The 25838-nt window shown below is 49.8% G+C and overlaps 2 protein-coding genes across 12 annotated transcripts in view; both read right to left on the minus strand.

The window, feature by feature from the left end:
• Window positions 1-893: 893 nt before the first annotated feature.
• Window positions 894-6870, minus strand: Ddx41 (DEAD-box helicase 41). The gene is made up of 17 exons (XM_087896620.1): window positions 6714-6870; window positions 6528-6638; window positions 6126-6285; window positions 5970-6044; window positions 5804-5864; window positions 5572-5708; window positions 4852-4924; window positions 4595-4748; window positions 4381-4517; window positions 3260-3422; window positions 2577-2708; window positions 2263-2334; window positions 2050-2146; window positions 1765-1914; window positions 1608-1679; window positions 1393-1503; window positions 894-1216 (listed from the first exon to the last, which is right to left on the minus strand). The coding sequence occupies exons 1-17, from the start codon at window positions 6738-6740 to the stop codon at window positions 1080-1082; spliced, it is 1869 nt and encodes a 622-aa protein (XP_087752746.1). The 5' UTR covers window positions 6741-6870; the 3' UTR covers window positions 894-1079.
• Window positions 6871-9726: 2856 nt separating this feature from the next.
• Window positions 9727-25838, minus strand: part of Fam193b (family with sequence similarity 193 member B) — a 34125-nt gene continuing 18013 nt past the window's right edge. For 8 of the 11 annotated variants that reach the window (XM_085699599.2, XM_048447747.3, XM_048447750.3 and 5 more), the window contains 7 exons: window positions 24962-25349; window positions 21757-21940; window positions 20654-20893; window positions 13559-14567; window positions 13334-13409; window positions 12223-12336; window positions 9727-10089 (listed from right to left, as the gene is read on the minus strand). In XM_085699599.2, coding sequence (XP_085555725.2) covers window positions 12240-12336; window positions 13334-13409; window positions 13559-14567; window positions 20654-20893; window positions 21757-21940; window positions 24962-25349 — 1994 coding nt within the window. In that variant the 3' untranslated portion in view covers window positions 9727-10089; window positions 12223-12239. The remainder of the gene's footprint in view (window positions 10090-12222; window positions 12337-13333; window positions 13410-13558; window positions 14568-20653; window positions 20894-21756; window positions 21941-24961; window positions 25350-25838) is intronic. The other 3 variants (XM_048447749.3, XM_048447748.3, XM_085699597.2) reach the window with 3 other exon arrangements.

Raw genomic sequence — 25838 nt, forward strand, 5'->3', positions numbered from 1 at the left:
CTGTAACCAAACTGAGGAATGCTCTTTAGGGATCACACAGTAGACATGGAAATACATTCAAGGAGCCTTTGGCTCCTGGCCCACAATGGTCCGGGTGGCTGAGCTCACACGGCCTGGTCTTAGCCTTTGCATTCTCATCGACATTTCAACAATGAGGAAATTAAGGCTCAGATAGGTTAAGTAACTTGCCAGCGGCCACACACTAAGTGACAAACATGGGTTGAGCAACTGCCGCCTTTGCTGAATCGGCATATGCCGTCTATACAATGTTTCTGGCACAGAAGAACTGAGGTACCTGGCTACTGCTGTGCCATTTCTTTGCCCCCTCTTGCCACAAGTCTGAAGTCGGGGTTGGTGGGCTAGTCTTGCCAACAGGCATATCTGCACGTCTGAGCCTTACCGGAGGCTCCCCAGTTACGGCAGCACCTGCCTGGTTCATTTCTGTCCTTATAGCCCAGTAGAGAGTGGGGCAGAACAGAGGCAGGGGGTGTCTGTGGCCAGAACGGCAGTTCTGTGGCATCTACCACTTCCTCTGCAGATGGAGCAGAGGATTTCTAGCTGGGAGCCTTCCCGGCTGGGAGGAGTAGCCAGAGGCTTCAGAGGCCCTGGAGCGATCACAGGAGACACTAGTAGCAGTGTCAGATGGCAGAGAGACCAAGGACACCATCATTTCCCCATGACCCCCAACTGTGGCTCCTCTGAGTTTTTGGGCACTCCTGACCAGGTATCCTGAGCCCCCAGACGGGGACAGCAGCCAGTCAGTCCCTTCTATAAAAGTCTGGCAACTCTAGAAAATGTTGATGTCTTGCCTCAGGATGGTACTGGAGCAGAGAGAGGGTGAGGCTTGTCCAGGAACCAGGGGGCAAATGGATGAGAAAGAGGAAGCGCTGATCTGAGATAGAAGGGATTGTGCTTTAATGGCAGTCGAGAAAAGAGAACAAAAATAGTAATTCTGGGGGACACTGGGGTTGCCCAGGCCAGCTGGGCCAAGGGAGCTGGCTTCTTGTCTTGAGGGCTGGTGTATGCCTGGCTGGAGTCCTGTGACTGATGCCTCTTGGGGAGAGGAGGGAAGAGACAGCTCAGAAGTCCATAGAACTGTGGGCCAGGTAGTCCTTGCGGCCAATATTGCTGACCTGCTTGGTTTGCATAGCTTCAAGCTTGGGGCAGTCAGTGATGCGATGGCCAAGTCCTCCACAGAAGGCACAGCCCCGTTCTCCTGGGAGTGGAGAGAAGGGTTAGCAAGGTCACAGGATCAAGTTTCAGGCCCTTGATCTTGACCCCAGACTGACCCTACCAGCCTGGACTGGTTTCCTGGTACTTCAGTCTGCTTGCCTTCCCAGCCCCAAGCTACCCAGCCTCACATTGGAGACGGGGCTCCTGCTCTACACTTACCTCCAATGTCCAACATGGACTCGTCCCCACAGTGCAGCACTTGTAAAACAGGCGGTACCTTCTGCTTGGCCTCCAGCAACAAGGCTTTGAGGTCCATGAGCACTGACTCATCTAAGAAGGGTAACAGGCTCCATCAGACTCCAAACTGGAGTTAGAACCCAGATAGCTACATATGGAGGACCCAAGGGAGAACCATGGTAGCTGTGCTGACTCACCACAGGCCTTGTTGATGAAGGTGGTAGCAATGCCCGTGTTTCCTGAACGCCCGGTGCGGCCAATCCGGTGCACTGCAAGGAAAGGAACAGCCTCGAGCCCACTGCCTGGACGCCTGGCCTCATCCTGCCCAGCCCATTAATATCCCAGCTTCCCTACCATAGTTCTCGATTTCTTCAGGCATGTCATAATTGATGACATGCTGGATGGCAGGAAAGTCCAGGCCTTTGGAGGCCACATCTGTGGCCACTAAGACATCCTTCTTGCCTTCCCGGAATGCCTCAATGGCCTTGGTCCGCTCTTCCTGGTCTAGGGTGGGTAAGCTGTATGTCAGAACTATAGTAGGAATGTTGGGGGTAGCAAAGGCTGGCCGGGCAGGGGCAGGGAATGGGAAGGCACAGAGTCCTGGCAGCAGGTCTATGCTAGTGAAGTAACCATCCTGACCTTTGCCCCCATGAATGGCCACCGCCTCAACTCCTTTGAGCAGGAGGTATTCGTGAATGGCATCCACATCTGCTTTCTTCTCTGCAAAGATGAGCACCTGTCGCCCCCCCCAAAAATAGTCAGAGGGTATCACCCTGAGTCCCCCAGCATAGATCCCTACCATTGTCTCTCATCCTGGGAACTCTGGGATCAGCCTAGTCCAGTTGTACTCACAGGTGGGGGTGTCTTCTGCAAACACTCAAGCAGGTATACCATCTTGGCTTCCTCCTTCACGTATTCTACCTCCTGTCACCAAAGGGGCCAGGTCAGGTGATCCCAAGGTTAGGCTCACCAGTCATGGCCCTGACACTGCAGCTGGGTCCCCAGTGTAGGCTAGGTGACCAGAAACCTCTTGCCATTGAGGGGCTGGGCAGCCTAAGAATGGCCTTGGCTAAAGGTCAGAAGGTGGACTCTTCAGTTAACATCAGGGGAGTGTGGCTAGCTTCAGTCTGTACTGGTAAGACTGCTCCTCGGGAGTGCCTGTTTACCTGGATGACATCCAGGCTGGCGGCTCCAGCACGTCCCACATTGATGGTGACAGGCTTTACCAGGGCACTCTTGGCAAAGTTCTGAATCTTCTTTGGCATGGTAGCACTAAAGAGCAGGGTCTGCCGCTGGCCCTGAGAAAGTGTGGGGACAGGGACTAAGGCAGTGGTTCTCAACCTGTGGGACATGACCCTTTTGGGGGTCATGTATCAGACGACCTACATATCAGATATTTATATTACAATTCATTACAGTAGCAAAATTACAATTTTGAAGTAACAACAAAAATAATTTTATCGGGGGCTGGGATTCAATTCCCAACACCCACATGGCAGCTCACAACCATTTATAACTACAGTTCCAGGGGATCCAACACCCTCACACAGATATGAACGCAGACAAAACACCAATGCACATAAAATAAAATTAAATAAAATCTTTAAAAAAATAATTTAATGGTTGGGGGGTCACTGTGACATGAGGAACTGCATTAACGGGCTGCAGCGTTAGGAAGGTTGAAAACCACTGAGCTAAGGGCATGCAGGGATAGATGGAAGGCACACAGGGGATGGGGTCTGAGGATGCTGAACAGTTGAGACACAGATCCTGAAAAGCAGAGACCCTCTGCAGGTCAAGTGTGCACATGTCTGTGCAGGACTGCCTGGGTGAGGCAGGGGTCAGGCACCTTGAAGTAAGAGAAGATGGTACGGATGTCACCCTCAAAGCCCATGTCGATCATGCGGTCAGCCTCATCCAGGGCCAGGTAGCGACAGATGTCCAGGCTGACCATTTTCTTCTGGAGCAAATCCATGAGGCGTCCAGGCGTGGCTACCATCATGTGGACACCACTGAGAAGGGAGAAACCCTGCAGTTCGGGCTGCCTGGTTCCCCACATCACCTGCTAAGAGGCTTACCTTGCCTTCTGCTGTCACTGTTCCCTTCCCTGGCTCTCAATTCGTCCCCCGTGCTAGCCTACAGACAGTGCTGTTTCCTTCCCTGCCTCTCAGCTCGTCCCCCGTGCTAGCCTACAGACAGCACTGTTTCCTTCCCTGGCTCTCAGCTCGTCCCCTGTGCTAGCCTACAGACAGCGCTGTTTCCTTCCCTGGCTCTCAGCTCGTCCCCTGTGCTAGCCTACAGACAGCACTGTTTCCTTCCCTGATTCTCAGCTCGTCCCCTGTACTAGCCTACTGACAGCATGTGCTGCTGATTTGGTAGGGGCTGCACCTTTCTGGCCTGCACCTATCCTGAAACACCTTCCCCAAGAGGGCTGTTCTGAGCGTCCAAGACCCCTGATTCCTGCATCCCTTTGTTGGCCTCGCTGGGTTCACTTTCCTGGTAAGCTGACGTTATCTTTTCTGTGCCTACATCTTCACTGAGCCTGTGGATACCTCAGACAAAATATCTGTTGGGGATTGCACTACCTGAACGGAATAGAGGTACTGCTGGGGTCTGGTCCCTATTAGTACCTTAATCTCCTTGGTTAATCACAATGAATAATAGCTCTGATTTTTCTGGATTCCCTACATTTCAATATCTGAGCTTCTACATGAACTCCCCTCTGAGAAATTCAAATAGCACCTTCCCTATAAAGTTGTCTTCGACTTCTTATATCCCAGAGAATGGTACATCCCATCTACCACATTCCCACAACACCCAGCCACATCCTTCCATTCCACCCCAACCCGTTTTCCCTCAAGGGCTGGACTCACGGGACTCTGTGAGGATCATACGGTAGCTAAACTAAAGGGTTCTTTTGCATCTCTGGGCACTTTGGGAATGCCTGTGGGACAGGGTGTCTGTACATACTGTCGGATGGTCTCCATCTGCTCTTTCACCGACATTCCCCCAATGCAGAGAGCACAGCGCAGTAGGGGTGAGCTGTCCTCCTGCAGCAGACGGCAATAATACTCCAGGATGCCATGGGTCTGTCGGGCCAGCTCTCGCTAAAGACACAGGGACAAGGCTGGTACCAGAAGTCAGCCCCAGTCCTTCTTCTGGCCCCCAGGCTAGCCTAGCTTACCGAGGGGCAGATAATGAGTCCGTAAGGCCCTTCACGCTTGGAGAAAGGCAATCGCTTCTCTTGTTCCAGACAGAACATGATGACGGGCAGTGTGAACACTAGTGTCTTGCCTGACCCCGTAAAGGCAATGCCAATCATGTCCCGGCCAGACAGACTGTTGGGAGAGGACAGCTTCAGGATTGGGCCCAGTGAAGACAAAGGGGCACTGCTTCTCTGCTGTAGGCCTCAAGAACCCCACGTCCACACCCCATACTCACATGGTAGGGATGCCCTGGATCTGAATTGGTGTTGGGTGGAGGATGCCTTTTTTTTTCAGGCCTCGAAGGATGGCTGTAAAAAATGATGCATGTTTTACTAAAGTCCTGACTCGTGTAAAATTAGCTCTTCCCTCTAAGTTGCAAGTCATGAAACAGAGGCTTAAGATCATGAAACAGCAGGTGCAATGCCCACTGGCTTCCTGGAGCCACATCTACCTGAGCTTAACAGCATTCTCACTAGGGCTCTGTCTAAGCAGAATACAGTGAACATATACAGCTGAGGCCTCTGCACACAAGCCTAAAGAAACCCTTTCTCTAGCCAGGAGCGGTGTCCACACCTGTAAGCCTGAAGGCAGGAGGCACAGCAAGTGGATCTCTCAAGATCTCAAGAGAGCCTACTTGGACTAAGTTCTGAGACAACTAGGACTCCATGATGACACCTGGCTTCACCTCGTCACCTCCACACAGGGTGTGACAGGTCATGTCTACCATGTGAACACCAGCATTCGGTAGGGGTGAAGTAGGAGGACGGCTTTGAATCTGAGGTCGGAATGGGCTGCAGAGTGAGATTCTGTCACAGAAGGACTTCTCCCCTGAAACGGACCACCACCAACAACCACCAAGGGAAATCTCCATGCCCACTGCTGAGCTCAGCTGGGGCTGGGACACAATCTCAGGGGCATTACTGAAAAAGCATGGCAACTCCCTCTCCACACATACCGGCAGGAAACTTCATCTCCTTAAAACTCTTGATGGGTGGTGGGATACCATCTCCCTCTACCAGGATGTGGTACTTCTTCCGAACACGCTCATGCCGCTCTTCGGACATGCTCAGGACATAACGTGGGGGTGTCCAACTATAGGTAGGCAGCGCACAAGAGAGGTCAGCACGGGCTGTTGGTATAGCTGGGCCTCAGGGTATCGCTGCCAGTCTTCAGCCACAAAGACATACCTGGTTTTGATTGGATCATCGTATGTGATGCCTTTGGCCATTTCCTTCACTGACATCAAAGCTGGGGAGACAAACAAAGCTCAATGGGTGACTGCTTCCCAAAGGCCAGATTCCTTGAAGTTGGGAGGAGGTGGCTCAGTCTTCTTTGCACCAGCTATAATCTTACCTCGGCCTTCAGCCACACTCTCCAGAATCTTTTCTTCTTCCTTTAGTTGCTTTTCCTTTGCCGACTCCTTGCGCGCTGACAAAAGAAGGCAAAGATGTCAGAGAGTCAGAAGAACTGCGCCTCAGGCTCAGTTCCTTTCCTTCCTGCTCAACCCACCTTCAGCCTTCTCTTTGAGGTGCTGGTGCTGATCCAGGAGGCTGACGTTGGACTGAGGACCCAACGGGATGTCGTCCTCATCTCCTCGGGGCTCACTGCCACTGTCCTGCTGCTCTTCCTCCGCAGCTCCCTTGCGTCTTCGCTGCAGCAGCTTCTGGAGCTGAAGTCCCACCAGTGTTCCTCAGAGTCAAGCCCAAGACTCGGTAGGTGGGGGACATAGCACCGGGAGGGTGGGCGCCAGGTCCCTGGCTCTTTCCGGGAAGGGGATTGTGTGCACGGAAGCGCACGTCTGTCCGGAACTCAGACAGGTTCCCCAGTCCCTCGTCTGTCTCAGAACCGCGTCCCAAAGTTTCCCCCTCCCGCTGACACGCCCCCCGTTGCCCCTGGAAAGCGGCCCCTTACCAGTAGCTGCCGGCGCTGCCGCAACGGCACGTAGGGTACGTAGTCCTCGTCGTCTTCATCCTCATCTTCGGAGCGGCTCCCTCCCGCGGCCGCCTCATCCGCGCGAGCCCGCTGCAGAGACCCGAGTCAGCCCGCGGCCCCTCCCCCTGCCCGATCCCCCTCGCGTGAACCCAGCCTCATCCCCACCTTCCGCTCGGGTTCCGACTCCTCCATCGTTGGTCGCACACATGCGCAATGCCGGGGGAGGGGGGGTGGAACACCTCCTGTGAGCTCCAATCAGACGGGGAAAAAACTGTAGCTGTCGCCCAGCAACACCATGAGCACCGGATCGCGTTCAGGGACAAACTTCCTCCTGCGCTTTTGTGGGCGGGCGCAAGAGCCTATTGAATGTGTCTGGCAAAGCTTTGTGGGTAACGGATTTGAGGCATGCGCAGAAGACTCAAGTTGTTTCATGAAATAACCCGCTACAGCAGATCAAGGCGTTCTTCCCCGCATGCGCCCGGGGAGAATGCTGCTCCCTCTGGTGGCCATGAGTTCCCGCCCTGCAAGAGCGGTTCCCGGGGATGCCAGAGTCGCCAGAGTAGACGAAACTCCTCATCCTAGGGGTCGGAAATAAAATAATGGTCACGGTGAGTTTGTTTGTTTTTGAGATAGGGCTTCTCTGTGAAGCCCTGACTGTCCTGGAACTCACAGATCCATCTGCCTCTGCCTCCTGAGTGCAGGGGTTAAAGACCTGGCAGTCAGTGTTACCGAAGCCCTAATGTCAATGACATAAATCTCAGAGTGACTGGCTCAGGGCTTCCCCGGAAGTGAAGGAATCACCACCAGGAGAGCAGGAAGGGGGCTGAGTATGTAGAGGAAGTACACAAATTCCTCAGGGTACAGAGATCTCTAAGGCTGGAGTGAGGTAGGGGAAAGGAGACTGGGCTCAGGATGTCATGAGTCCTACTTCACTCGAAGGAGGAATGATAGAGTTGGAGCTGGCTGCCCCTTCCTAAGCCCTGGATCTGCCATGGGGGCACTGATCTCCGTATAGTAGTGCCAGAGAGGGAGCAGAGGGACAGGACGCGGTGTGAAGACTATAAGGATTTGTTTTTCTAGCGAAAGCTGCCCTCAGGAGTGCTGGGTTGTGTGTGCCACAATACCTAGCATGGAATCCCACAAAGACAATGCAAATAGATTTTCAAGATATTCAAGGCAAAAGGCTTCTCTTGTAGGAGGTAAAGGATGAGCAGGGATTAAAAGAAAAAAAAGCCAGATGTGGTGGGGCACGCCTTTAATTCCAACACTCTTGGCAAGGCAGATTTCTAAATTTGAGGCCAGCTGGGACTACACAGTGAAAAAAAGTTTTTTTTCCTTTTCTTTTCAAGACAGGATTTCTCTGTGTAGCAGTTCTGACTGTCCTGGAACTTGCTTTGTAGACTAGGATGGCCTTGAATTTACTGAGCTCCACCTGCCTCTGGGACTAAAGGTGTGTTGCCATTGGAACTGTGAGAAACACAGCTAACAAATACAGAGAAAGGTTTCACCTGATTTCCCTTCCTTGGGATTGTACTGGCCAAGAGGCAGGATTTGTGAGCCTGTGGTCTGTATCCTGTTCTCTTTCTTTTGAAGGAAACTGACACCCAGTCCCATGATGGGGCCTGGTGAACAAGAGGAAGGGCCCATCTATGAAGGGCTCTTTGCCTGCAGAGTACACCTCAAGACACTGTGCTACCCAAAGAAGCTCAGTTAAGAATGGCATTTAGGGAGGGATGGCTCAGGGGTTAAGAGCATTTGTTCTTGCAGAGAGCACAGGTTTGATTCTCAGCACCCACATAGCATCTCACACATTTATACCTCCAGTTCCAAGGAATAAAAATGTCCTCTACTGACCTTGGACACTAGGCTCATGGTGTAAGAAAAACACTCGCGATTACACATAAATCTTAAAGGAGAAAAAAAAAGACATTTAGGCCTGCCATGGTGGAACACACCTTAATTACAGCTCTCCAGAGGCAGAGGCAGGAGGATCTCTCCAAGTTTGAAGCCAACTCTCTGTCTATATAGCAAGTTCCAGGACAGCTGGGGCTACAAAACCAAAAAAGAATTGCATTTAATAGAAAATAACTACTCTAGGGCAGTTTGGACATAACATATGTGAGTTAGTTTTTTAAGCAAACCTATTATGTTTAAATATGAATTGGGAAGATAGAAGTGGATTCCTTGACTTCATAGATGTTCATTATCTGTTAAAGTAGGAAGACCATATCCAACCTGCATCCACATGACCATCTTGAAAGGGGAAAACTAAGTGCAAGGCTTAATATTGGAATTAACTAACAGACATACCTCTGGGTGGGTCTGTAAGGGCATTTCCAGGAAGAATTTACTGAGGAGTGAAGATCCTCCTCCATTTCCTAGGTGAGAGTCTGGACATAAGGAGATCCAAGGGAAAAGCTTTCTACCTGTTGGTTTTCCCCTCATAGGCTAGTCAAAGCCTAGCTTCTGCCTTCCGACGTGGACTAAAAATCAGGTCTCTCCTGGGGGCTGCAGAGATGACTCATCAGTTAAAAGCACTGTCTATGCTTCAGAGGACCCAGGTTCAATTCCCAGTGTCCACATGGCAGCTTACAACCAACTGTAACTTCAGTCCCAGGGAATTCAATGCCTTCCTCTGGCCTCCACAGGCACTGTATTCATGTGGCACACAAACATACACGTGGACAAAACACCCATACACATAAATAAAAATTAGTAAAAAGAATTAAAGATCAATTGGCTCTCCAGGAATCCTCCAGGTCTTCAGCACTAGACTGGAATGGCTTCATGGACTGAACAGTTACTGGGTTCTCAGCCTCTCCAATGTCTAGAGAGGCAGTCATTGTTGAACTATTCAGCCCATATAGTGCTCCAGGCTCATGTACCTGGGTCCTCCCAATAGAAGGAAGGGCTGGGACAGGGGAGCCACAGACTTGTACTTAGCACACTTAACTAGACTCTTCAGTAGTTACTTTACTGTCTTGGTTTCCTCGTCTTTAAATTGGACTATCAGTCCCATTGAGGATGTTTGGAGGACTCTTAAGGGTTAAGTGAAAATATGACTGTTTATACAGAGGACAGCTCCATAATGGTGGCCAAGACAGACTCAGGCCTCTGTGTCTGAGTACACACATCCCACCACTCCCCATTCAGACCAGCAAATCACCATCACACTAAATTCTGTGTTCAAATGTTGCTTTATCTTTCCACATGAAAGATATTCACAGTATCAAAAGTAAAGAATTAAAAAAAACAAAACAAACAAAATCAAACACAAAGAGAGCAGTGTTGGGCCAGCAGTCCCATCAGCCCTTGGCTCACAGGCCAGCCCATCCCTGGGCTCTGAGTGTCAAGGCTGCATAGCACCAGGAAGCAGCTCTGCTGAGGTCCTGAAAGGCCCCGCACAGCATGGCATCCGTTCCGCTTTTGGTTGGTCAAGGTGGTGGGAGCAGGGAGGGTCAAGTCAGGTGGAAGGAGGAGGAGAAACTACATCTGCAGCTTGAGTGGGGCCTTGAGATGACCTGAAGTCGACCTGGCAGGGCTGAGGGAGAAAAAATGGCAGAATCACAGTGAGAACCAGCTCCAACCCCACCTCTCCCCATCCTCGCCCCAGCCTGCCCTGCTGGCTCTGGGTTGGGAGTGGATCACAGCACCAGCCTAGGCCCAGACCCCTGCTGGCTCTCTGGCTCTGAGGTGGTAATAAGTTTTACTTTTGTTTCTTGGACTGAAAACAAACAGTAGACTTCCCGAATGGAGATTTGAAAATTTCCAGTGGAAAATGAAATTTAAAACTATCCTGAGGTTCTGTCAACATATGGGACAATCTTTGAGAAACCAAACCTACAGCACATCTGTCAAGGTCAGGGCTGAGTGAGAGCTTGGTTGCTGGTTTTCTCACTCATATACTGGTGGAGGCGAGTTCAGACTCCTCAGGTTCCAAGGAGACAGCCTGGGCTGGGTCCTGAGCCTGCCAGCACTGCAGGCTCCTATACTGCCTGAAGATGATGGGGAGACTCAAGGAAGTGCACTATGAGGGTGGGATCTTGGAAGAGATTAGCCAAAGCAGAAGATGGCTGGATTAGGTTTCCTAGAAAACCAGTGAAATGTGGGTTTAGTGAGAAGGTGTGACCTTTTGCTTTCCATAGGGGCAACAGATAAATGCCTGGGGTCTTTGCTATTCTGTGTTCTTGTGGTGGTGGGGAAGAAAGGTAAGAGGGTGCTTTAGCCTTAGAGGATGCCCTTGGGGTGTGGTTATCCTGGTGTGGCACAGGGAGCCTGAGGCGATTCTGGAGAGAACAATGTAACTTGGGAGGCAGCCTGTGCATGACACAGGGGCCTCAACTCTGTAGACTTCAGGCCCCTGTACTGCCCTGAGGAGTTGTTCAGGGTTCAGGAAGCTCACCACTTCACCCCCAAGAAGAAGTTTTTAAAGCGCAAAGGAACATAGAGACAGATGGGGACCTCAAGAGTCCCCATATAGGGATCAGGCCACCTGTCCAAGCCTCCCACTGTAGCCAGGGCAGCTATGTAGTGGTCAGACAAAAAGACCTGATACAATTACACAGCACAAGATTAATACATGGAACTGTGGGGCTGGAAAGATGGCTCAGATATAAAGAGCAGGCTGCTCTCCCAAAGGAACCGTGTTCACTTCCTAATATCCACATGGTAGCTTGTAACAATTGTATCTGACACCTTCTCATAGGCATACATAAAGGCAAAACACCAATGCACATAAAAATAAATTACTAAAAAAAAAGGCAGGCTGGAAAAATGGCTTAGAGATTAAGAGCACTAGTTGCTCTTCCAGAGGTCCTGAATTTGATTCCAAGCAACCACATGGTAGATCACAACCATCTGTAATGAGATCTGGTACCCTCTTCTGTCATGCAGTCATACATGCAGCAGAACACTACACATAATAAATAAACAAATCTTTAAGGAAAAAAAAAGACACGAACCTGAATAGCCTTGGGCCTTAATACAGTGTACAAACTGCCTAGATCTTCTGCAGTAAAGTTCCAGTTTTGGGCACATAGCCCGAAAACATTATCCAATATATAAACAGTTCAGATAAATGGATTTGTGCAGGTGTCTGGAGGGAAAGTCAGTTTCTTCCCAAAAACAGCTTAGCTACTAGTTCCTCAGGGAACATGCCCTACTGGGGAAGAACCCTCCCTAACACCTCCAATATTAGCAATGACCTAGAAGGTCTTGCTCAGCTCACCTGCCCTCACTGTTCCCTTGGGGATGGTCTCTTCTAATGCTTAAAGTGGCTGACATTCAGTCTGCACTGAGGAAGCAAATGGGACTAAAGCCCAATGCCCACGCATAGTGCAACTCTGTTAAGTCTACTGCTGCCTGGAGGCTGTGGGAGGGAGGCTGAGCCCCAGTGATGCCATCCTAAGAAGCAGACCTTCAGGAGAAGCAGCAGCAAGATTCAGGGAGGGCCCGACCAGGGAGGTGTGATGGAGAACAGAGGCCTTGGGTGAGCAGACACACAGAAAAAGACAGGGTGCAGATCATCAGTCACTGAGCCTGGATATATGGTTGCTATAGGGGTGAAGAGTGAGGGACAGCAAGCCTTAAGTCCTCCTCCCCAGACACAGAAATCAGAATGGCTTAGAGGGGCACAGAAAGTGGCGTGTCATGGGAAGAACAGGGTGCCAAGTACCAGCTGAGGTCTCTGCCTCACTGAGCTGTGCTAGGAGTGGTTTTCTTGAGGCTGAAGTTGGTCCAGTTCACAGCAACTTTCTGACGAGTTTGCTTTGCAGAATCCAAACAGAACCTATTGGGTTTAGGAAATATGGATAAAACACAGTAAGAAGTTCTCTCCTGTTCTCACTGGACCCCACCACTACACAAAATATGTCCCATTCACTAAGAAACCAGCTGCAAGTCCAGAATGCTAATGTATACTATAATCCCAGCACCTCGGGACTGCCATGAATTTGAGGCCTGGCTCTCAACAGGCACAGCAACTTCCAGGTGTTTGGGTTTGACAGGCATGAGAACCTCATTGGCTTGAAAACTGAGCACAAGGCCAGGGGACAATGCATGAAGACAACTGCTGTGAGACACAAACTGTCCATCATCTCTACCTTACCCTCGCTGGACTGAGCTGTGAGACACAAACTGTCCATCATCTCTACCCTACCCTCACAGGACTGAGATGGTTTTTACCCTCAGACTTTTGTACACATTGCCCTATGGCTGTCATTTTACCTGGTGAGCTCAGCTCAATCTTATTCACCTTTCCCAGAAAGGCCTCCTCAACTTCCAGGTTGGTGTGAAGGCACACACACCCCCCACTCCCCAACAGTGTCCCCGTCATGCCTTTATGCCTCCACCAGCACCAATCAGTGGGCTGTGTATTTCTGAATCTCTGCTTGTCTAGACTGTTCCTAGATCCTGACCCACTAGAAGTACAAATAAAACCCCAGCACTTGGGAATCAGAGAAGGTGATCTCTGGGAGTTTGAGGCTTGCCTAGTTTACATAATGAGTTCTAGGGCAGCTAGGGCTACACTAAAACCCTGTCTGAAATGAGCAAGAAATAAAAATATGTAAAGCTGGAAAAAGTTCTAGTTTTTCATCCCAACATGGCTCCTTCTCCTTATGCCTTGCACCTTCTCAGATGCTAGGTCTTGCCAAGTGGCTACCTGAGTTCAGGCTACATGGAGGGCCTGGAAGGGTGGTGAGGACCCCCATGGACTTTCGTAGGCCTGAGATACAACATGGGGCTCGGACATGGACACTGGGGAGAAGCAGGAAGCATACACCTACCTCTTGAAATACTCCACCTCGCGGTCTGTCTCATCCATCTCCACCCCATCCATGTCCTTGGGCAGGAACACATCGTCTAGGAAGACACAGCCAGGAGGGCTCAGTGCCCATGGCCAGGCCTCTGGGGTCATGCTGGGGGCAGTGCTGCCCATACACGGGGACTGCCCTCCACCCCGTGGCTTGGTTGGGGTGGGGGTTCAGCCACTTGGTTCCTGGTGCACTCACCCAAGGAGGAGGCTGACTTCTCCTGCTTGCGGCTCCGGCGGCTGCGGCCTTTGCCCTGGGACAAGCTCTGTGGCCTTGCTGGGCCTGGGGTCTGCACAGATTCCTGCTCCAGAGTCCGTGCCTTGGCCTCACCTGGCCAGTTCTGCCAGGAACTACCCTTCTTCTCAGTTTTGGGGTTGTCAGTCCAACTTGGTCCTGGTCGGCTCCCCCGGCTGCCCTCTCCAGGTTCTGCACAATTACCCACTTTGGCAGGCTCTGGGGCCTTGCCTGGCTGCTTGGAGCTAGATGTCTGGCTCTTGGCACTGGGCGCCTCTAGGTTGCCTGGAGGCCAGGAGGCCGAACCAGCCTCACTCTTCTTTGCTTGACTTCCCTGTCTCTTGCTCTTTCTTTGCTTCCCACTTGTGGCCACAGGCTCAACTGGCTCCTGCTTGCAACTGGGAACTTCCTTCGAACTTTCCTCAGAGCTTAGGTTGCCTGCCTTTGGTGTCTTGACCCAGATCACCCGGGACAAGTTGGGCACAGTGTTGAGTCGTCTCACGAGCCCATTCTCAGGGGTACCAGGAGGGGGACCCCGTACCTCTGTCCATGCTGGGTGAGGGGCTTTTCTTTCTGCCCATGGTATAACTGGCTCACTTGGAGCTTGTAATGTGTGGCTCTGAAGGGAGCCTAAAGTCAAAGGGGACAGGTCAAGGTTGATATCAGGCTGTTGCTCAGAAGAGCCATTGAGGTCTGAAGGGGTTAGAGTCTGGGACTGAGGTTCCACAGTCCCCTCCTCCTTAAAGCCACTGCTATCCAGGTTGAGCTCACACATGCTGAAGCTGGCACAGAGGGAGTCTTTGACGGTGCTCTTGATCTCCTGCAAGCGGCTGCTCAAGAAGTTATTGACCCGGTCCAGTTCCTGGTCAGGCCACTCTAGGAGCCTCTCCTGGGCAGGCCTTAGCTCCTGGCTTCCAGAAACACGATTCACCTGCTTCAGAGTGCCTGTTGCCAACCGGGCCTTCTCTTTTTCCTGCCAATAGAAGAGGCAGTTTCAACAGAGGTCTGCCAGTGATCAGGTACAATGTGACACCTGACACATCAGCCTGGGACCTAGCTTTGCCAATCACTTGCTGAAGGCAGAGACTTGCGATCTCCACATGGTCCCCAACCCTGCAGGAATGAGGGGCAATGAAACCAGACAATATCAAGTTTTGGGGTGAAGTACAAATAAGGTCCCGAGGATAGGGTTTTGAGTTTATTCATCATGAGCCTGTGTCAGTTCTGGGCCTAAAAAGGATAGGATCTGCTTCCTAGGCAAGAGTGAGCATGAGCTGGAGTAATCCACTCACTCCCCAGTTAGGCCCCAAGGGACTCCTCTGCAAAGTTGAGACTAAGTCTGGGATAAAAAACAAAGTAGGGATGCATGACTATGGACAGGCAGTCTCTTCGATTCTGTAGTTATCAGGGAAAATGTGTTATTATTATGCAGTCTTAAAGGAAATAAGATGTAGGAACTGAGAGGCTCTGAGTGGCTGACTGGTGCTGTATTAATGAAGAGGGACATCTCTTAAAAAGGTCTCTCTCACTGGGCTCGAGAGATGGCTCAGTGGATAAGAGCACTGGCTATTCTTCCAGAGGTCCTGAGTTCAATTCCCAGCAACCACATGGTGGTTCACAACCATCTGTAGTAGGGTCTGATGTCCTCTTCTGTCATAAAGGTGTACATGCAGATAGAGCACTTATAGCCATAAAATGAATAAGTCTTAAAAAAAAGTCTCTCACTGCTCAGTCAGTTCCATATGTCCAAGTCCACATCTAAAGTATCCGATAGCATACCATGATCAGTGACAGGACCCTAATAACAAGATTAAAGCAGCCCCTGAGCTTGGGTGAAGACTGGGAGGCCTCAGTCCCAAGAAATTGGGTCCTGTAAATTATCTTTGGCAGACTTGAATCAGAACGGAAATCATGTCTGTAGGCTTAGTTATCCACATTTGCCTGCCTAAATCTAAGGAACCAGAGGCTAAGAATGCCTCTACAGGGAGCTAGGAGTTGGATGGCAAGGCACTACCTCACATATTTCCAGCTGCCTTGCAAACTGAGGGGGAGGCAGAGGGAAATAAACCAGAGAGAAAAGTTCCCATCATCTCAGAATCAATGTGAACATTGTGATCCGTGGCCCAGTGGGCAGGCGTGTATCCTCAACTCTTCTGAACACTGACTAAATACCTAAACTCAGCTTTCCTTAGTGTTCCTCGGACCTATCACTTCCTCTCTTTGAACCCTACCTTCCAAGTTTGTAATTTAGGAGAAAAAGTTGCTCTGAGGACGACTATAAGGGTTGGTGCCAAGTCTCCTTCCCATGTGCCAGAACTCTGCCTACTCAGGTGAGCAGCATGGCCCGAAGCAGTGTACTGCAGACTGTAGGGATGGGCTCTCCCTGTCTCCTGAGTCAGCACAGCCTGGCTTCTGGTTGTTATGGATAAGGAAGATTTTACTTGCTCACAGAATGTTTGCTATTATGTCCAGAAAGTCTGAAAAGTACTGGCGTGAACAGCGCCTCCTCATTACAAACACTGGCATCGAAAGGAGAAAGCACAGAAATGCAGTGGCTCCATGCACAAACCTGGCTCTGTGCAGCAAGTCATTTTTTTTTAAAGATTTATTTATTTATTATGTATACAGTGTTCTGTCTGTGTGTATGTCTGCTGGCCAGAAGAGGGCACCAGATCTCATTACAGATGGCTGTGAGCCACCATGTGGTTGCTGGGAATTGAACTCAGGACCTCTGGAAGAGCAGTTAGTGCTCTTAACCGCTGAGCCATCTCTCCAGCCCAGCAAGTCATTTTTTAACCCCCACCGCTGCCCTTGTTGCATCATATTGCCAAATTTACAGATGTGAACTTAAACTTGGGCAAGAATACAAAATTGGTTCAAGGTTAGGTGGCTAGTAAGTGGCAAAATCAGGACAGGGCAACAGGGATGATTGCGAAGTTCCAGATTTTTTAGTTTTATTTGCTCATTGACTGTAAGGCAGTGGGCTAAGCTCTGCGGATGCAACTGGATACAAGACACATACATGGTCTCTGTTTCCCAGCTTCAGTCAGTCAAGGAAAAGAAACACAAATGGACTGCTTAATTCAGAGTGACAGCGTCAGATGCTACAGGGCAGAGAGGACAAGGTGCTTTTAACTCAGCCCGGGTCATCTGAGAGTTCCTGGAGCACTAATGAAGGGTACGTGCAATTATCCTGAAAAAAAATGCGATAAATGCATTCTAGGTGGAAGGAACTAGTAAAATCAGGGAAAATGGAAAAGCACATCAACAGGAAGCAAAAACTATGCAGAGGTACAGTTTTGTTTTTACCAGAAGTGTGGTGTCTAGGAGAAAGACACCTAAAAGGTTAAAAAGTACGGCTGGATCCTAAGGAGCACTGCAGGTTGTACAGAAGTCTGGGTCTGAGTCTGAGGCAGTCGGTGCTTACCAACCAAAGGCTCTAAAAAGCAGATGCTGTGGGTGGAGAAAAGTGGACTGGTTTGAGCTGGGGGTGAGCAATTATCATGGAGAAGGATTTTTGGGGTTAGGCAGGAGGGTAAAATGACACATGTCCAGAAAACATTACCCACTGCTACAGTTGCTACAGAGGCCCCCATAAACCCAGCACCCACGTGCCAGGCTTCTGCCCAACTTTCCGTGCATCATTTCATTTCATCCTCACAACAATCTATGACCTAGGTTCCTGTCATTCTCATTTTATAGATGGAAAAACTGAGGCTTAGAGATTAAGTGATTTGCCCAAGGTCATACAGCAAGTGTGATCAAGCTGAGCTTCAAACTGAAGTTCAATTCCAAGGCTCACTGCTTTCAGTCACAATGCACTTTCCCATGACAGTGGCCAGTGTTCAAGGTCAGGCAACAGGGTGAAGTGGTCCCCTTTACTGAACAAATAATGAAGAAGAAAAGGCAGGCCTCTTTTGTGACATACTGAGTTTGAGGTACCTGCAGGATGTCCCTAAAGAGGACCACTAGTTAGCAGAGATGCCAATGTCAAGTACAGGGTAAAAATACTAATTAGACAGCTTCTCTTTCCTAGAGAAATGTGCTCCGCAAAGTCTAGGTGAGGGACAAGAACTCAAAGGAGAAAGAGGTCAGAGAGGTAGGTGAGAAATATGGAGAAGATGGTGGCCCCACTGCCCCTTTCTAGGCCCTGCTTGCCTGAAAGCCAAGGAGTCAAAGACAAGGTTTAAAGGGAAGCACAGACAAAAGGGTAAAGGTCATTTAGTGGACAACTATGACAGGCACATAACCAAGACATAACTTGGACTTGGCAATAAAGTGGTGACTGAAGGGTGTGGAAACAGTCTTTGGTTAGGTGATAAGCGGGGAGTGAGAACAATGAACATGGATGTAAGGCTTTCAAAAATTACCACTATGATGAAGGAAGCAAACAAGGAGAGAGCAGGAAAGGCTCCAGATTTCAGAAACTGTCTGCCTTTGAAACTCAACAGTGGGCACAAAGACATGGGATGGGAGCCAGACCAGAGGAGAGACTGCAGATCTCTTTGCTAGAGTCTGGGTTGGAGCCTGAGACGTTTACCAATCAAAAGCTTTTAAAATAGAGCAGGCAGCCTAAGGTGGGGAAGAAAAAAAAACCTATATGGGCTGGGGTGGGAGGACAACACTTCCTTTAGATGAGGAGGTGTGTCCAATGGTCTTTTCCTTGATGAAAACAGAGTGAACATACTTGCTAAAAAACAAGGGAAGGCAGTTGAGAGCCTCGGGCTGGAGAAACAGGTCTGATAAAGGGCCATGTGAATGAATGTGCATGACAAGGACAGGACTGGGGACTACAGGTCAGCCAAGCAACAAGTGCAAGAGCTGAGTGTCAGTCCCATAAACACAGTTACATGTTACCTCTGGGTGTAGAAGGGGAGAGAGGATAGATAGGATGGGATGTAATTTTTCTGAGCAGATGCCACAGATGGGCAACAGGCAAGGACGTAACAAGAACTGGTAAGAGAGTGACGGAGTGATGGGTCAGACCACGTTCTCTTTACCAACACTTACTCAGCTCAAGTGAGTGAGTGCCAGATTGGCCTGGGAAGAAAAGAAAGGGTCAGATGACAACATTAAGTGGATAAAGAAGAATGGCTGTGAGGTTGCAGATGACACAGAAAAGGGTGCAGCTTCAAAGGATCAGGGACTAGTCCCTAAGGCAAGAAAAAGCAAGTAATATCTGAAAGTGAACAGATGTTTTGGCCCATCTCCCAAGGTGGTAGAGCAAGTAGTCATCACTACATGTCTATCGGGGAAATTGGATTTTTGATGGCAGCCAAACTAGTTAAAACCAGCAGGTAGAGGGACCTCAGAGGGAAGGCTGATCTGGCACTGAAACCACCTATGTATGTTTGTCCTTACCTACAGGCTAGATCTAGTAGACAGTGATTGTGCAGGAAGCTTAAGATCAGAAGGGTGTGATGAACGGCAGCCTAGAGAGACATGTAAGTTGCAGGGGAAGTAGAGCAGCAGACTCCCCCATGGTGGTTGCAAAGCGGGAGCATCTGAACTGAGCCCTGGAGAGACGTCATTCAGGAAGGTGCACAGGTTTATAAAAGGCACCAGACCTCGGAACTACTGAGCATGCCCTCTGGGGACATGCTTAATGAGGCCAGAGACCACTATAACCTACTGAACACCTCTGCAGAGCAAGTGGGTGGGAGCAAAAGAAGGTTGAACATTCTATGATGGTAACAACAGGTTCGCTACTTCAGGCTGCAGAAGGATCTTGGTTGTTCTTGGACTGGAAAGATGAAGAATCCCTTCTGCCTTCCAGAGCTCTAGGGTTGTTTGACCACCCAAGAAATAAAACTAGCTGGCTGTCAAACCAAATCTCTTCAGATGGTGGCTCCTGCATGAGGCACTGTGCAGACGCAGCTGGGAATAGGCAGGCGAAGAAGTAATGAAGCCGCAGGTGACAAGTCATCAACCCCAGGGCTCATCTAGCAGCAGGGCTCTCCAGAATAGCTCCCTGGGTTTAATCCTCCGCTGAGGACTGCTTCATTCCCATGGCTTCAATTACATCTCTGAGCTCACAGCACTTAGTGTTATGGCCCCACTTGCACTTGAATGGCTCACAGGAACCTCTGAGTCAAAGTGCCCCCTACTGCATCCAGTCTTCCGCAACTGCCATGTTGGCTCCATCACAGGCACCATCAGCATACTGGCTGAGACACCCAACTGTGCCATCGTGCTGTCATTGGAATACCCAAGCCTGGAGCTCTTGCTGTCCTCACATCTCTCTGCAGTCCTACTCTCAGTCATGTCCCCCTTGGTCTTGTGTTTCCTCACCTGGGATATCAAACCTAGTTTTCTTGCCCTCATCTTCCCACATGCCTTCTGTACTACCACACTGAAATCAAAATACAGACCTGACAAGAGCTCTATTTGATGTCAACTGTCAGGTGACAGCCGCTCATCTGGAGGCTAAAGTCAAAGCTGCTCTTCGATAGGGCCTCTGAGGCTATCTTCTACTTCCACTACCTGCCCCACTTCTCTGCTATTTTCAGCTTCGGCTTTACCACCCTCCTGTGAGATGTGCTGTGCCTGCTGCCAGGAGAAAGGCCCTCCTGATGAATCTGTCCTTACTCCTGGGACTCAGAGGGTCAGTTAACCTCTTGTAAAGCCACTTATGGGCAAGAGAGGGTATGTCCCTCACTCTTGGTACTTGTCACACTCTATCGTGCTTGTCCTGTTTTGTGTCAGTCTTCTCAATGGACTAAGCTTCTCTCAGGTAAGAACTTAAGTGTTACATTTTGGCTCCCAGTATTTGTGGACGTACTTGATGAATGAATAAATGACCAACTGTAGCAAGTCCTCAGCTTGGAGGACTTGAGCTTGTGTCTGAGACATTTCCTCCTCCAATTACTTGCCAAGTTTTGACCCTGATGCCTCCCGGATTCATTCAGACCTTCTCATAGCAAATGAATCATACCAACTTTTTTCTTTGGGGGGGGGGGAGGCAGCCAGCACCAATCATGCCCCAGAGGTCTTAGGGCTTGGGGTGAGAGATTCCTTGGGGAGGAGAAGCAGTAGAGTTGAGCTCCCCCCCACACCCACCTTCTTTTTCAGCTTGTGCCGGGCCCGCTTGGCAGCCCTGGCGCTGTTGGGGACTTTGGGCTCCGTGCTGTTGATGAATTCCAGCAGCTCATCCACATCTCGGTGGTCCACCGCAGGCTCCCCAGGGATCCCGCCCAGGGCGCCCCCCTTCATGGGCAGCTCCTCTTTTCGCCTGGTCAGCCTCGAGCGGAGTTTCTCCCGGATCTCAGTATAATTCCGACTCGTCGGGGCAGCGGGTGGCTGGGGGAGGGGAGTTGCTGACATTACACCCTAGGCCTGGGAGGCCCATAGCACTCCCACCCGCTGGCACCAAGTATGTGGTGAGAAGCCAGACCATTATTCTCTCTAGCATCAGCCACCAAATGACTTCATCCTCAATAGGCTATGAGCTGAAGCAATGGTAGGTAGAAGACGAGGGCAGAGCTCGATGACCAAGGACTGGGGAGCCAGGGAAGCAGGTTTGAGCCCTGGCTTTATCACTAGGAAGCTGTATGACCTTGGGTAAGTCACTGAGCCTTTGTGAACCTCAATTTTGTCACCTCTAAAATGAAGATAACAATGCCTAGCTTAAAGGTGACTAGTAATTTTGAATTATTTCCACCTCTCTTATCCTCAACTGCTCTTCCCTAGCCAGCAGCCTTTTCCTTTTCTCCTTCTGAGACTTTTAAATCGCTCCCCTGTCTAGAGACAGCATGTACCCTGATCTGAGCCTCTTTCTTGGTGCCATCTATGTTCATGACCTGTACCTCGACTGGCTGTCACACTTGGGGAACTTTTTGCTTCCACTCTGCCTTCATCATGTACAAGCGTTCACTTCTCTGGGATTACACACATATACATACTCATCAGAATCATAGCTTTCTCTCTGCCACTTCCTTTCCTTTTGCCTAAAGAAAAAAAGTCAATCTTAAGAGAAACCACGAGAAGAACACAGCCAACAAAATGTTAAGAAAACCCGACCTCACAAATGTGCCTCGAGGCGGAAGCAAGCAGATGTAGGTGCAAGGACTCTCAGTCCCAGTGCAGTAATCACTGCCATGAGCAAGGGGTCTCTCCTCTGCCCCTGGCTGCCCAGCCCTCTCTGCCCAGGCAGGCTCACTCACCGCATTGTGGCCGAAGAACTCACAGTAGCAGCAGTCACAGAACTTCCCATCGCGTGGGTGGGTGGAGGACGAGGTGCAAGAGCTGCGCTCAGAGCTGCTATCCTCTTCCTCGCCCAGACCCTCATCTGCCTCACAGGCCAGGCCACTGTGTGCAAATTTGTGCCCCTTGCACCCAGGGTCCCTGCTGCAATGGAGAAGGGCCCAGAGGTGAGAGTAAGTGGTGCAGGCACAGAATACAGCAGGAGCCTAGAAAAGTGTCCCAATCCCCAGCCACCATTCCACTGCCCTTCACTGGCCACATCAGGGTCTCTTGCAAAGAACAGAGCCTGAGAAGTCTCTACTGCCTCTTAGGCCGTCACAGTGCAAAGACTGACTCTGTGTAAGCTTCCTGCATACACCTCTCTGAGGGCACTGTGTGGATACCTCTCTAGCTTGCTGTTTTATCAAGCCTTGTGATAATAGGCTGTTCATCATTTCTTTCAAATAGGTAGATAGACAGTACGCTACTTAAAATTCTGAAGGAGTTCCATCACACAGCAGGGCAATCCTGCACCCCAAGGGCTTAGGGATCAGGAATCTGAACAGACTCATGGGCTGATGGCTCTGATGCAGCCCCAAATGATCAATGAAAACAGTTTTACTCCTACTTTCCCAGGGTCCTCACACACATTTGCACCTGGCATCTGCGTCAGCAGGTAGAGAGCTTCCTTAACCAAGAGCTCTGTGATGAGGAAAATCAGATGTGCCTCCTGGGGACTATAGACTACAAGAACCACTGCCTGGACCCAGAAACATATTCAGCACGTCATCTAGCCATCCTTGAAGTCCTGCAAAAATCAGCGCCACTCCCCATTTAACAGCTGTGGAGACTGAGGCTCAGAGCACAGTCCAGCAGGTAGTAAAACACAAACCTATGTTTCCTGTGTACAGAGTCCATGCTTTCTCCACTTACATTCTGTCTCTGGACTCTGGCAATAAGTTGGGGCAACTTACAAACAACATTTTCCTAGGGTAAAGATGAGACAGACTGAGAGGTCCCAGAATCAGAGCTGGGAAGAACCAGAGCCCTATGACGGGTCAGCAGCAGCTGGAGCACTGTAGAAGCTGGTCCCATGTTTCAGAGGAAATAAGAATTAAGTGACAGTCTAGGACAGGCCAGTGGAGCCCAAGTCTGCTGTTAGAAAGGTCAGCAAACACATGGTAGGGGTTAGAAAAAGGCAGAAGTTGTTGCCAATGGTGCCTATAGTTCATTCCAAGTTCACAATTCTATTACAGTAAGCAAAATACCTTTTAGGAAAATTAAAATATCCAGTGTTTCTGAAGATACAGACAGACCACTACTCTTTATTGGTGGTTACATGGATTCAGAGAATCCTATAAAAAGCAGTTCCCCCACCTATTCTCTTTCTTGCTAGGGATCAAACTCAGGGTCTGCTGCATCTACCCTCAACACTCACAGGCTCTTGTGTGCTCTCTCCTCCCTCCCCCTTCACTCTAGGTTTTTCTATACAGTTGAGGCTGGCCTTGAACTCTAGATCCTCCTGGCTCTACTTTCCAGTTGCTAGGCTTATAGGTGTGCATGGCAGAAAGCAGTTTGTCAATGTATGTTAAGAACCCTCCCAAGAAACAGCAATGAAAAAGTTTAAAAGAGGAAAAAGCTTTAGGACAGGATATCTTTAGATGTTGGTTATGTTAAAATGATAGAATTACCTAAATGTTCTGCAACTGAAGACCAGCAAAATGAACTACAGTTATTATTCTCCAGCCCCAAATACTGAGAATTAAGAACAAAACACTGGAACCCAGTAGTACTTCTAAGTGAAAACGGCAAGATCCAAGTCGATACTGACATCAACAGCATGAGACAGACATGTGGATGACAAGCCAAGAATGGTGGCAGTGGGGTAGCGAAACCTCAGCCTGGGAACACAGATATATAATAGACAGTGCCAACCTAGAAACCATCTGCCTTCAGTACATTCACATCCAGATACAGACAACAGAATCACAGAGCTCCTAGGGCTCTACAGGGCCCAGATCTATTCAAACACAGGCTTGGGACACTTATCACAACAGTATTTTTCTTGGTTAAAAATTTGGAAATGAAAGCCAGGTGCTGGCGGCGCACACCTTTAATCCCAGCACTCAAGAGGCCGAGGCAGGTGGATCTGAGTTTGAGGCCACCCTGGTCTACAAAGTGAATTGCAGCACAGCCAGGATTGTTACACAGAGAAACCCTGCCTCAGAGGGGAAAAAAGTCTAGATGAGTCTGGCATGGTGGTGCATGCCTTCAATCCCAGCACTCAGGAGGCAGAGACAGGTGGAACTCTGAGTTCGAGGCCAATCTGATCTATGGAGCAATTCCTGGATAGCCAGGTTTATAGAGAGACCCTGTCTTGAAACACTAAAAAAAAATAACAAGAAAACCCAAAAAAACAACCCCCCCAAAACAACAAAGAAATAAACAAAAAACTCACAAACAAAACCCAAAAACCACGGATACTTAAGTCTTAGTTTTTAAATATCTCATGATATTTAAAAAGTGTTGCTATGCAGGCCAGAGGTGGTAAGAAACTCCTGTAATCCCAGCAGAAGGCTAGGGCAGGAGAATCACAAGTTAGAGGCTATCTTGTGCTACACAGAAAGAAACTGTCTCACGGCCAAGTGGTGGTGGCGCACACCTTTAATCCCAACACTCTGGAGGCAGAGGCAGGCGGACCTCTAGTTTGAGGCCAGCCTGGTCTACAAATCAAGTTCCAGGACAACTAGGTCAGAGAAACCTGTCTTATGGGGGTAGGGAGGAAAAAGAAAGAACCTGTCTCAAAATGAAGAAAATAAAAAATTGCTACATAAAGTATTTATCAAATATAGAACTAATTATGTCATTTACACACCAAAGTATTTTCAAGAAAGCAGGCCAGTTATAGAAGTTTCTCTTTAGGTTGTGAAGACCCTTTTCTTTTTTACACCTGAATTGTTCAAAACTTAAATTATAATGAAAAAACCCTTAATTTAGAATTTATGTAATTTGGCGCCAAGGTTGAGCACAGGACCTCATGCATGCTAAGAGTGTGCTCTAGCGCTGAGCTACTTCTTCCAGCCCGATCTGCACTCGCATTTCCATTCTAACAGTGTTCTTGGCAAGTTTTCCATAGCTCCTGGCTCCAGTGAGTACAGAGTGGTGCCTTTCACGACACTCACTTACCTGTGAGTGCTAGGGAGTGGCTGCGAGCTTGGTGGTGGGAGGAGAGGCCCACCGCAGTGCCCACTGCAGTGCCCGCTGCAGGGGTGGTTGCACCCAGAGAATGGTGGAGGCATCTTCAGGAGTGGCATGCTGGTGGAGGGCAGATGGGGGCTCTGACAAGGCCCTGGGGGGTGGGTGGCAGTGGCAGTAGCCACAGGGCACTCTGAAGCCTGGGCAGGGAAAGGTGCTGCCGGGGTGGAGGGCAACACATGTGGGTGGGACGGTGAGCTGAAAGAGCTGGGGTGAGAAGGAATCAGAGATGCTGGATGTGGGGGGTGGCCGGTAGGGCTGTTTGGGGGAGCAGTGAGGTCTGAGTGCTGGTGGTGCTCCGAGACAGGGAAAGCCTCACCTGTAGGTGGAGGGGAGAAAAAGGGGTCAGACCTGGGAAGGAAAGCCCACAGGCTCACTGCCACATCATCCTGCTTACTGTGACCAGAGGGCATAGTCTCTCAGCATAAGGCCCCTGAAGAGGACATGGATAGCAGGTTGGACAAGTTTGAGAATCCCAAGCCAAGGAGGCTATGGCTCAGCTGTGGAGTGAACAGAGGATAACTCTGCTGTTTCTCTGGGTTCCTCTAGGAGCTACCTCCTCTTAGGTATTCCTTAGGCCTGAGAAAGGAAGCTACAGCAACCTTGGGATCTGCCTCTGGGCCACGTGGACCAGAGCAGCCAAGGTATGTACACCTGACTCCTAGGAGGCTACAGATCTCTGACTGAAGTAGGAAAAAGCTCTGGTGACTCCATCACGGACCAAGATAACTGAAGTTATGCATTCAATTTACATAACTTTAGAACAGCACCGTTTTGAAGAACTCCATCCTCCATTAAGAATTATGAC

Source organism: Myodes glareolus, chromosome 14 (genome assembly GCF_982192425.1).
Source record: "Myodes glareolus chromosome 14, mMyoGla1.1, whole genome shotgun sequence".
Lineage (NCBI taxonomy): Eukaryota > Metazoa > Chordata > Mammalia > Rodentia > Cricetidae > Myodes > Myodes glareolus.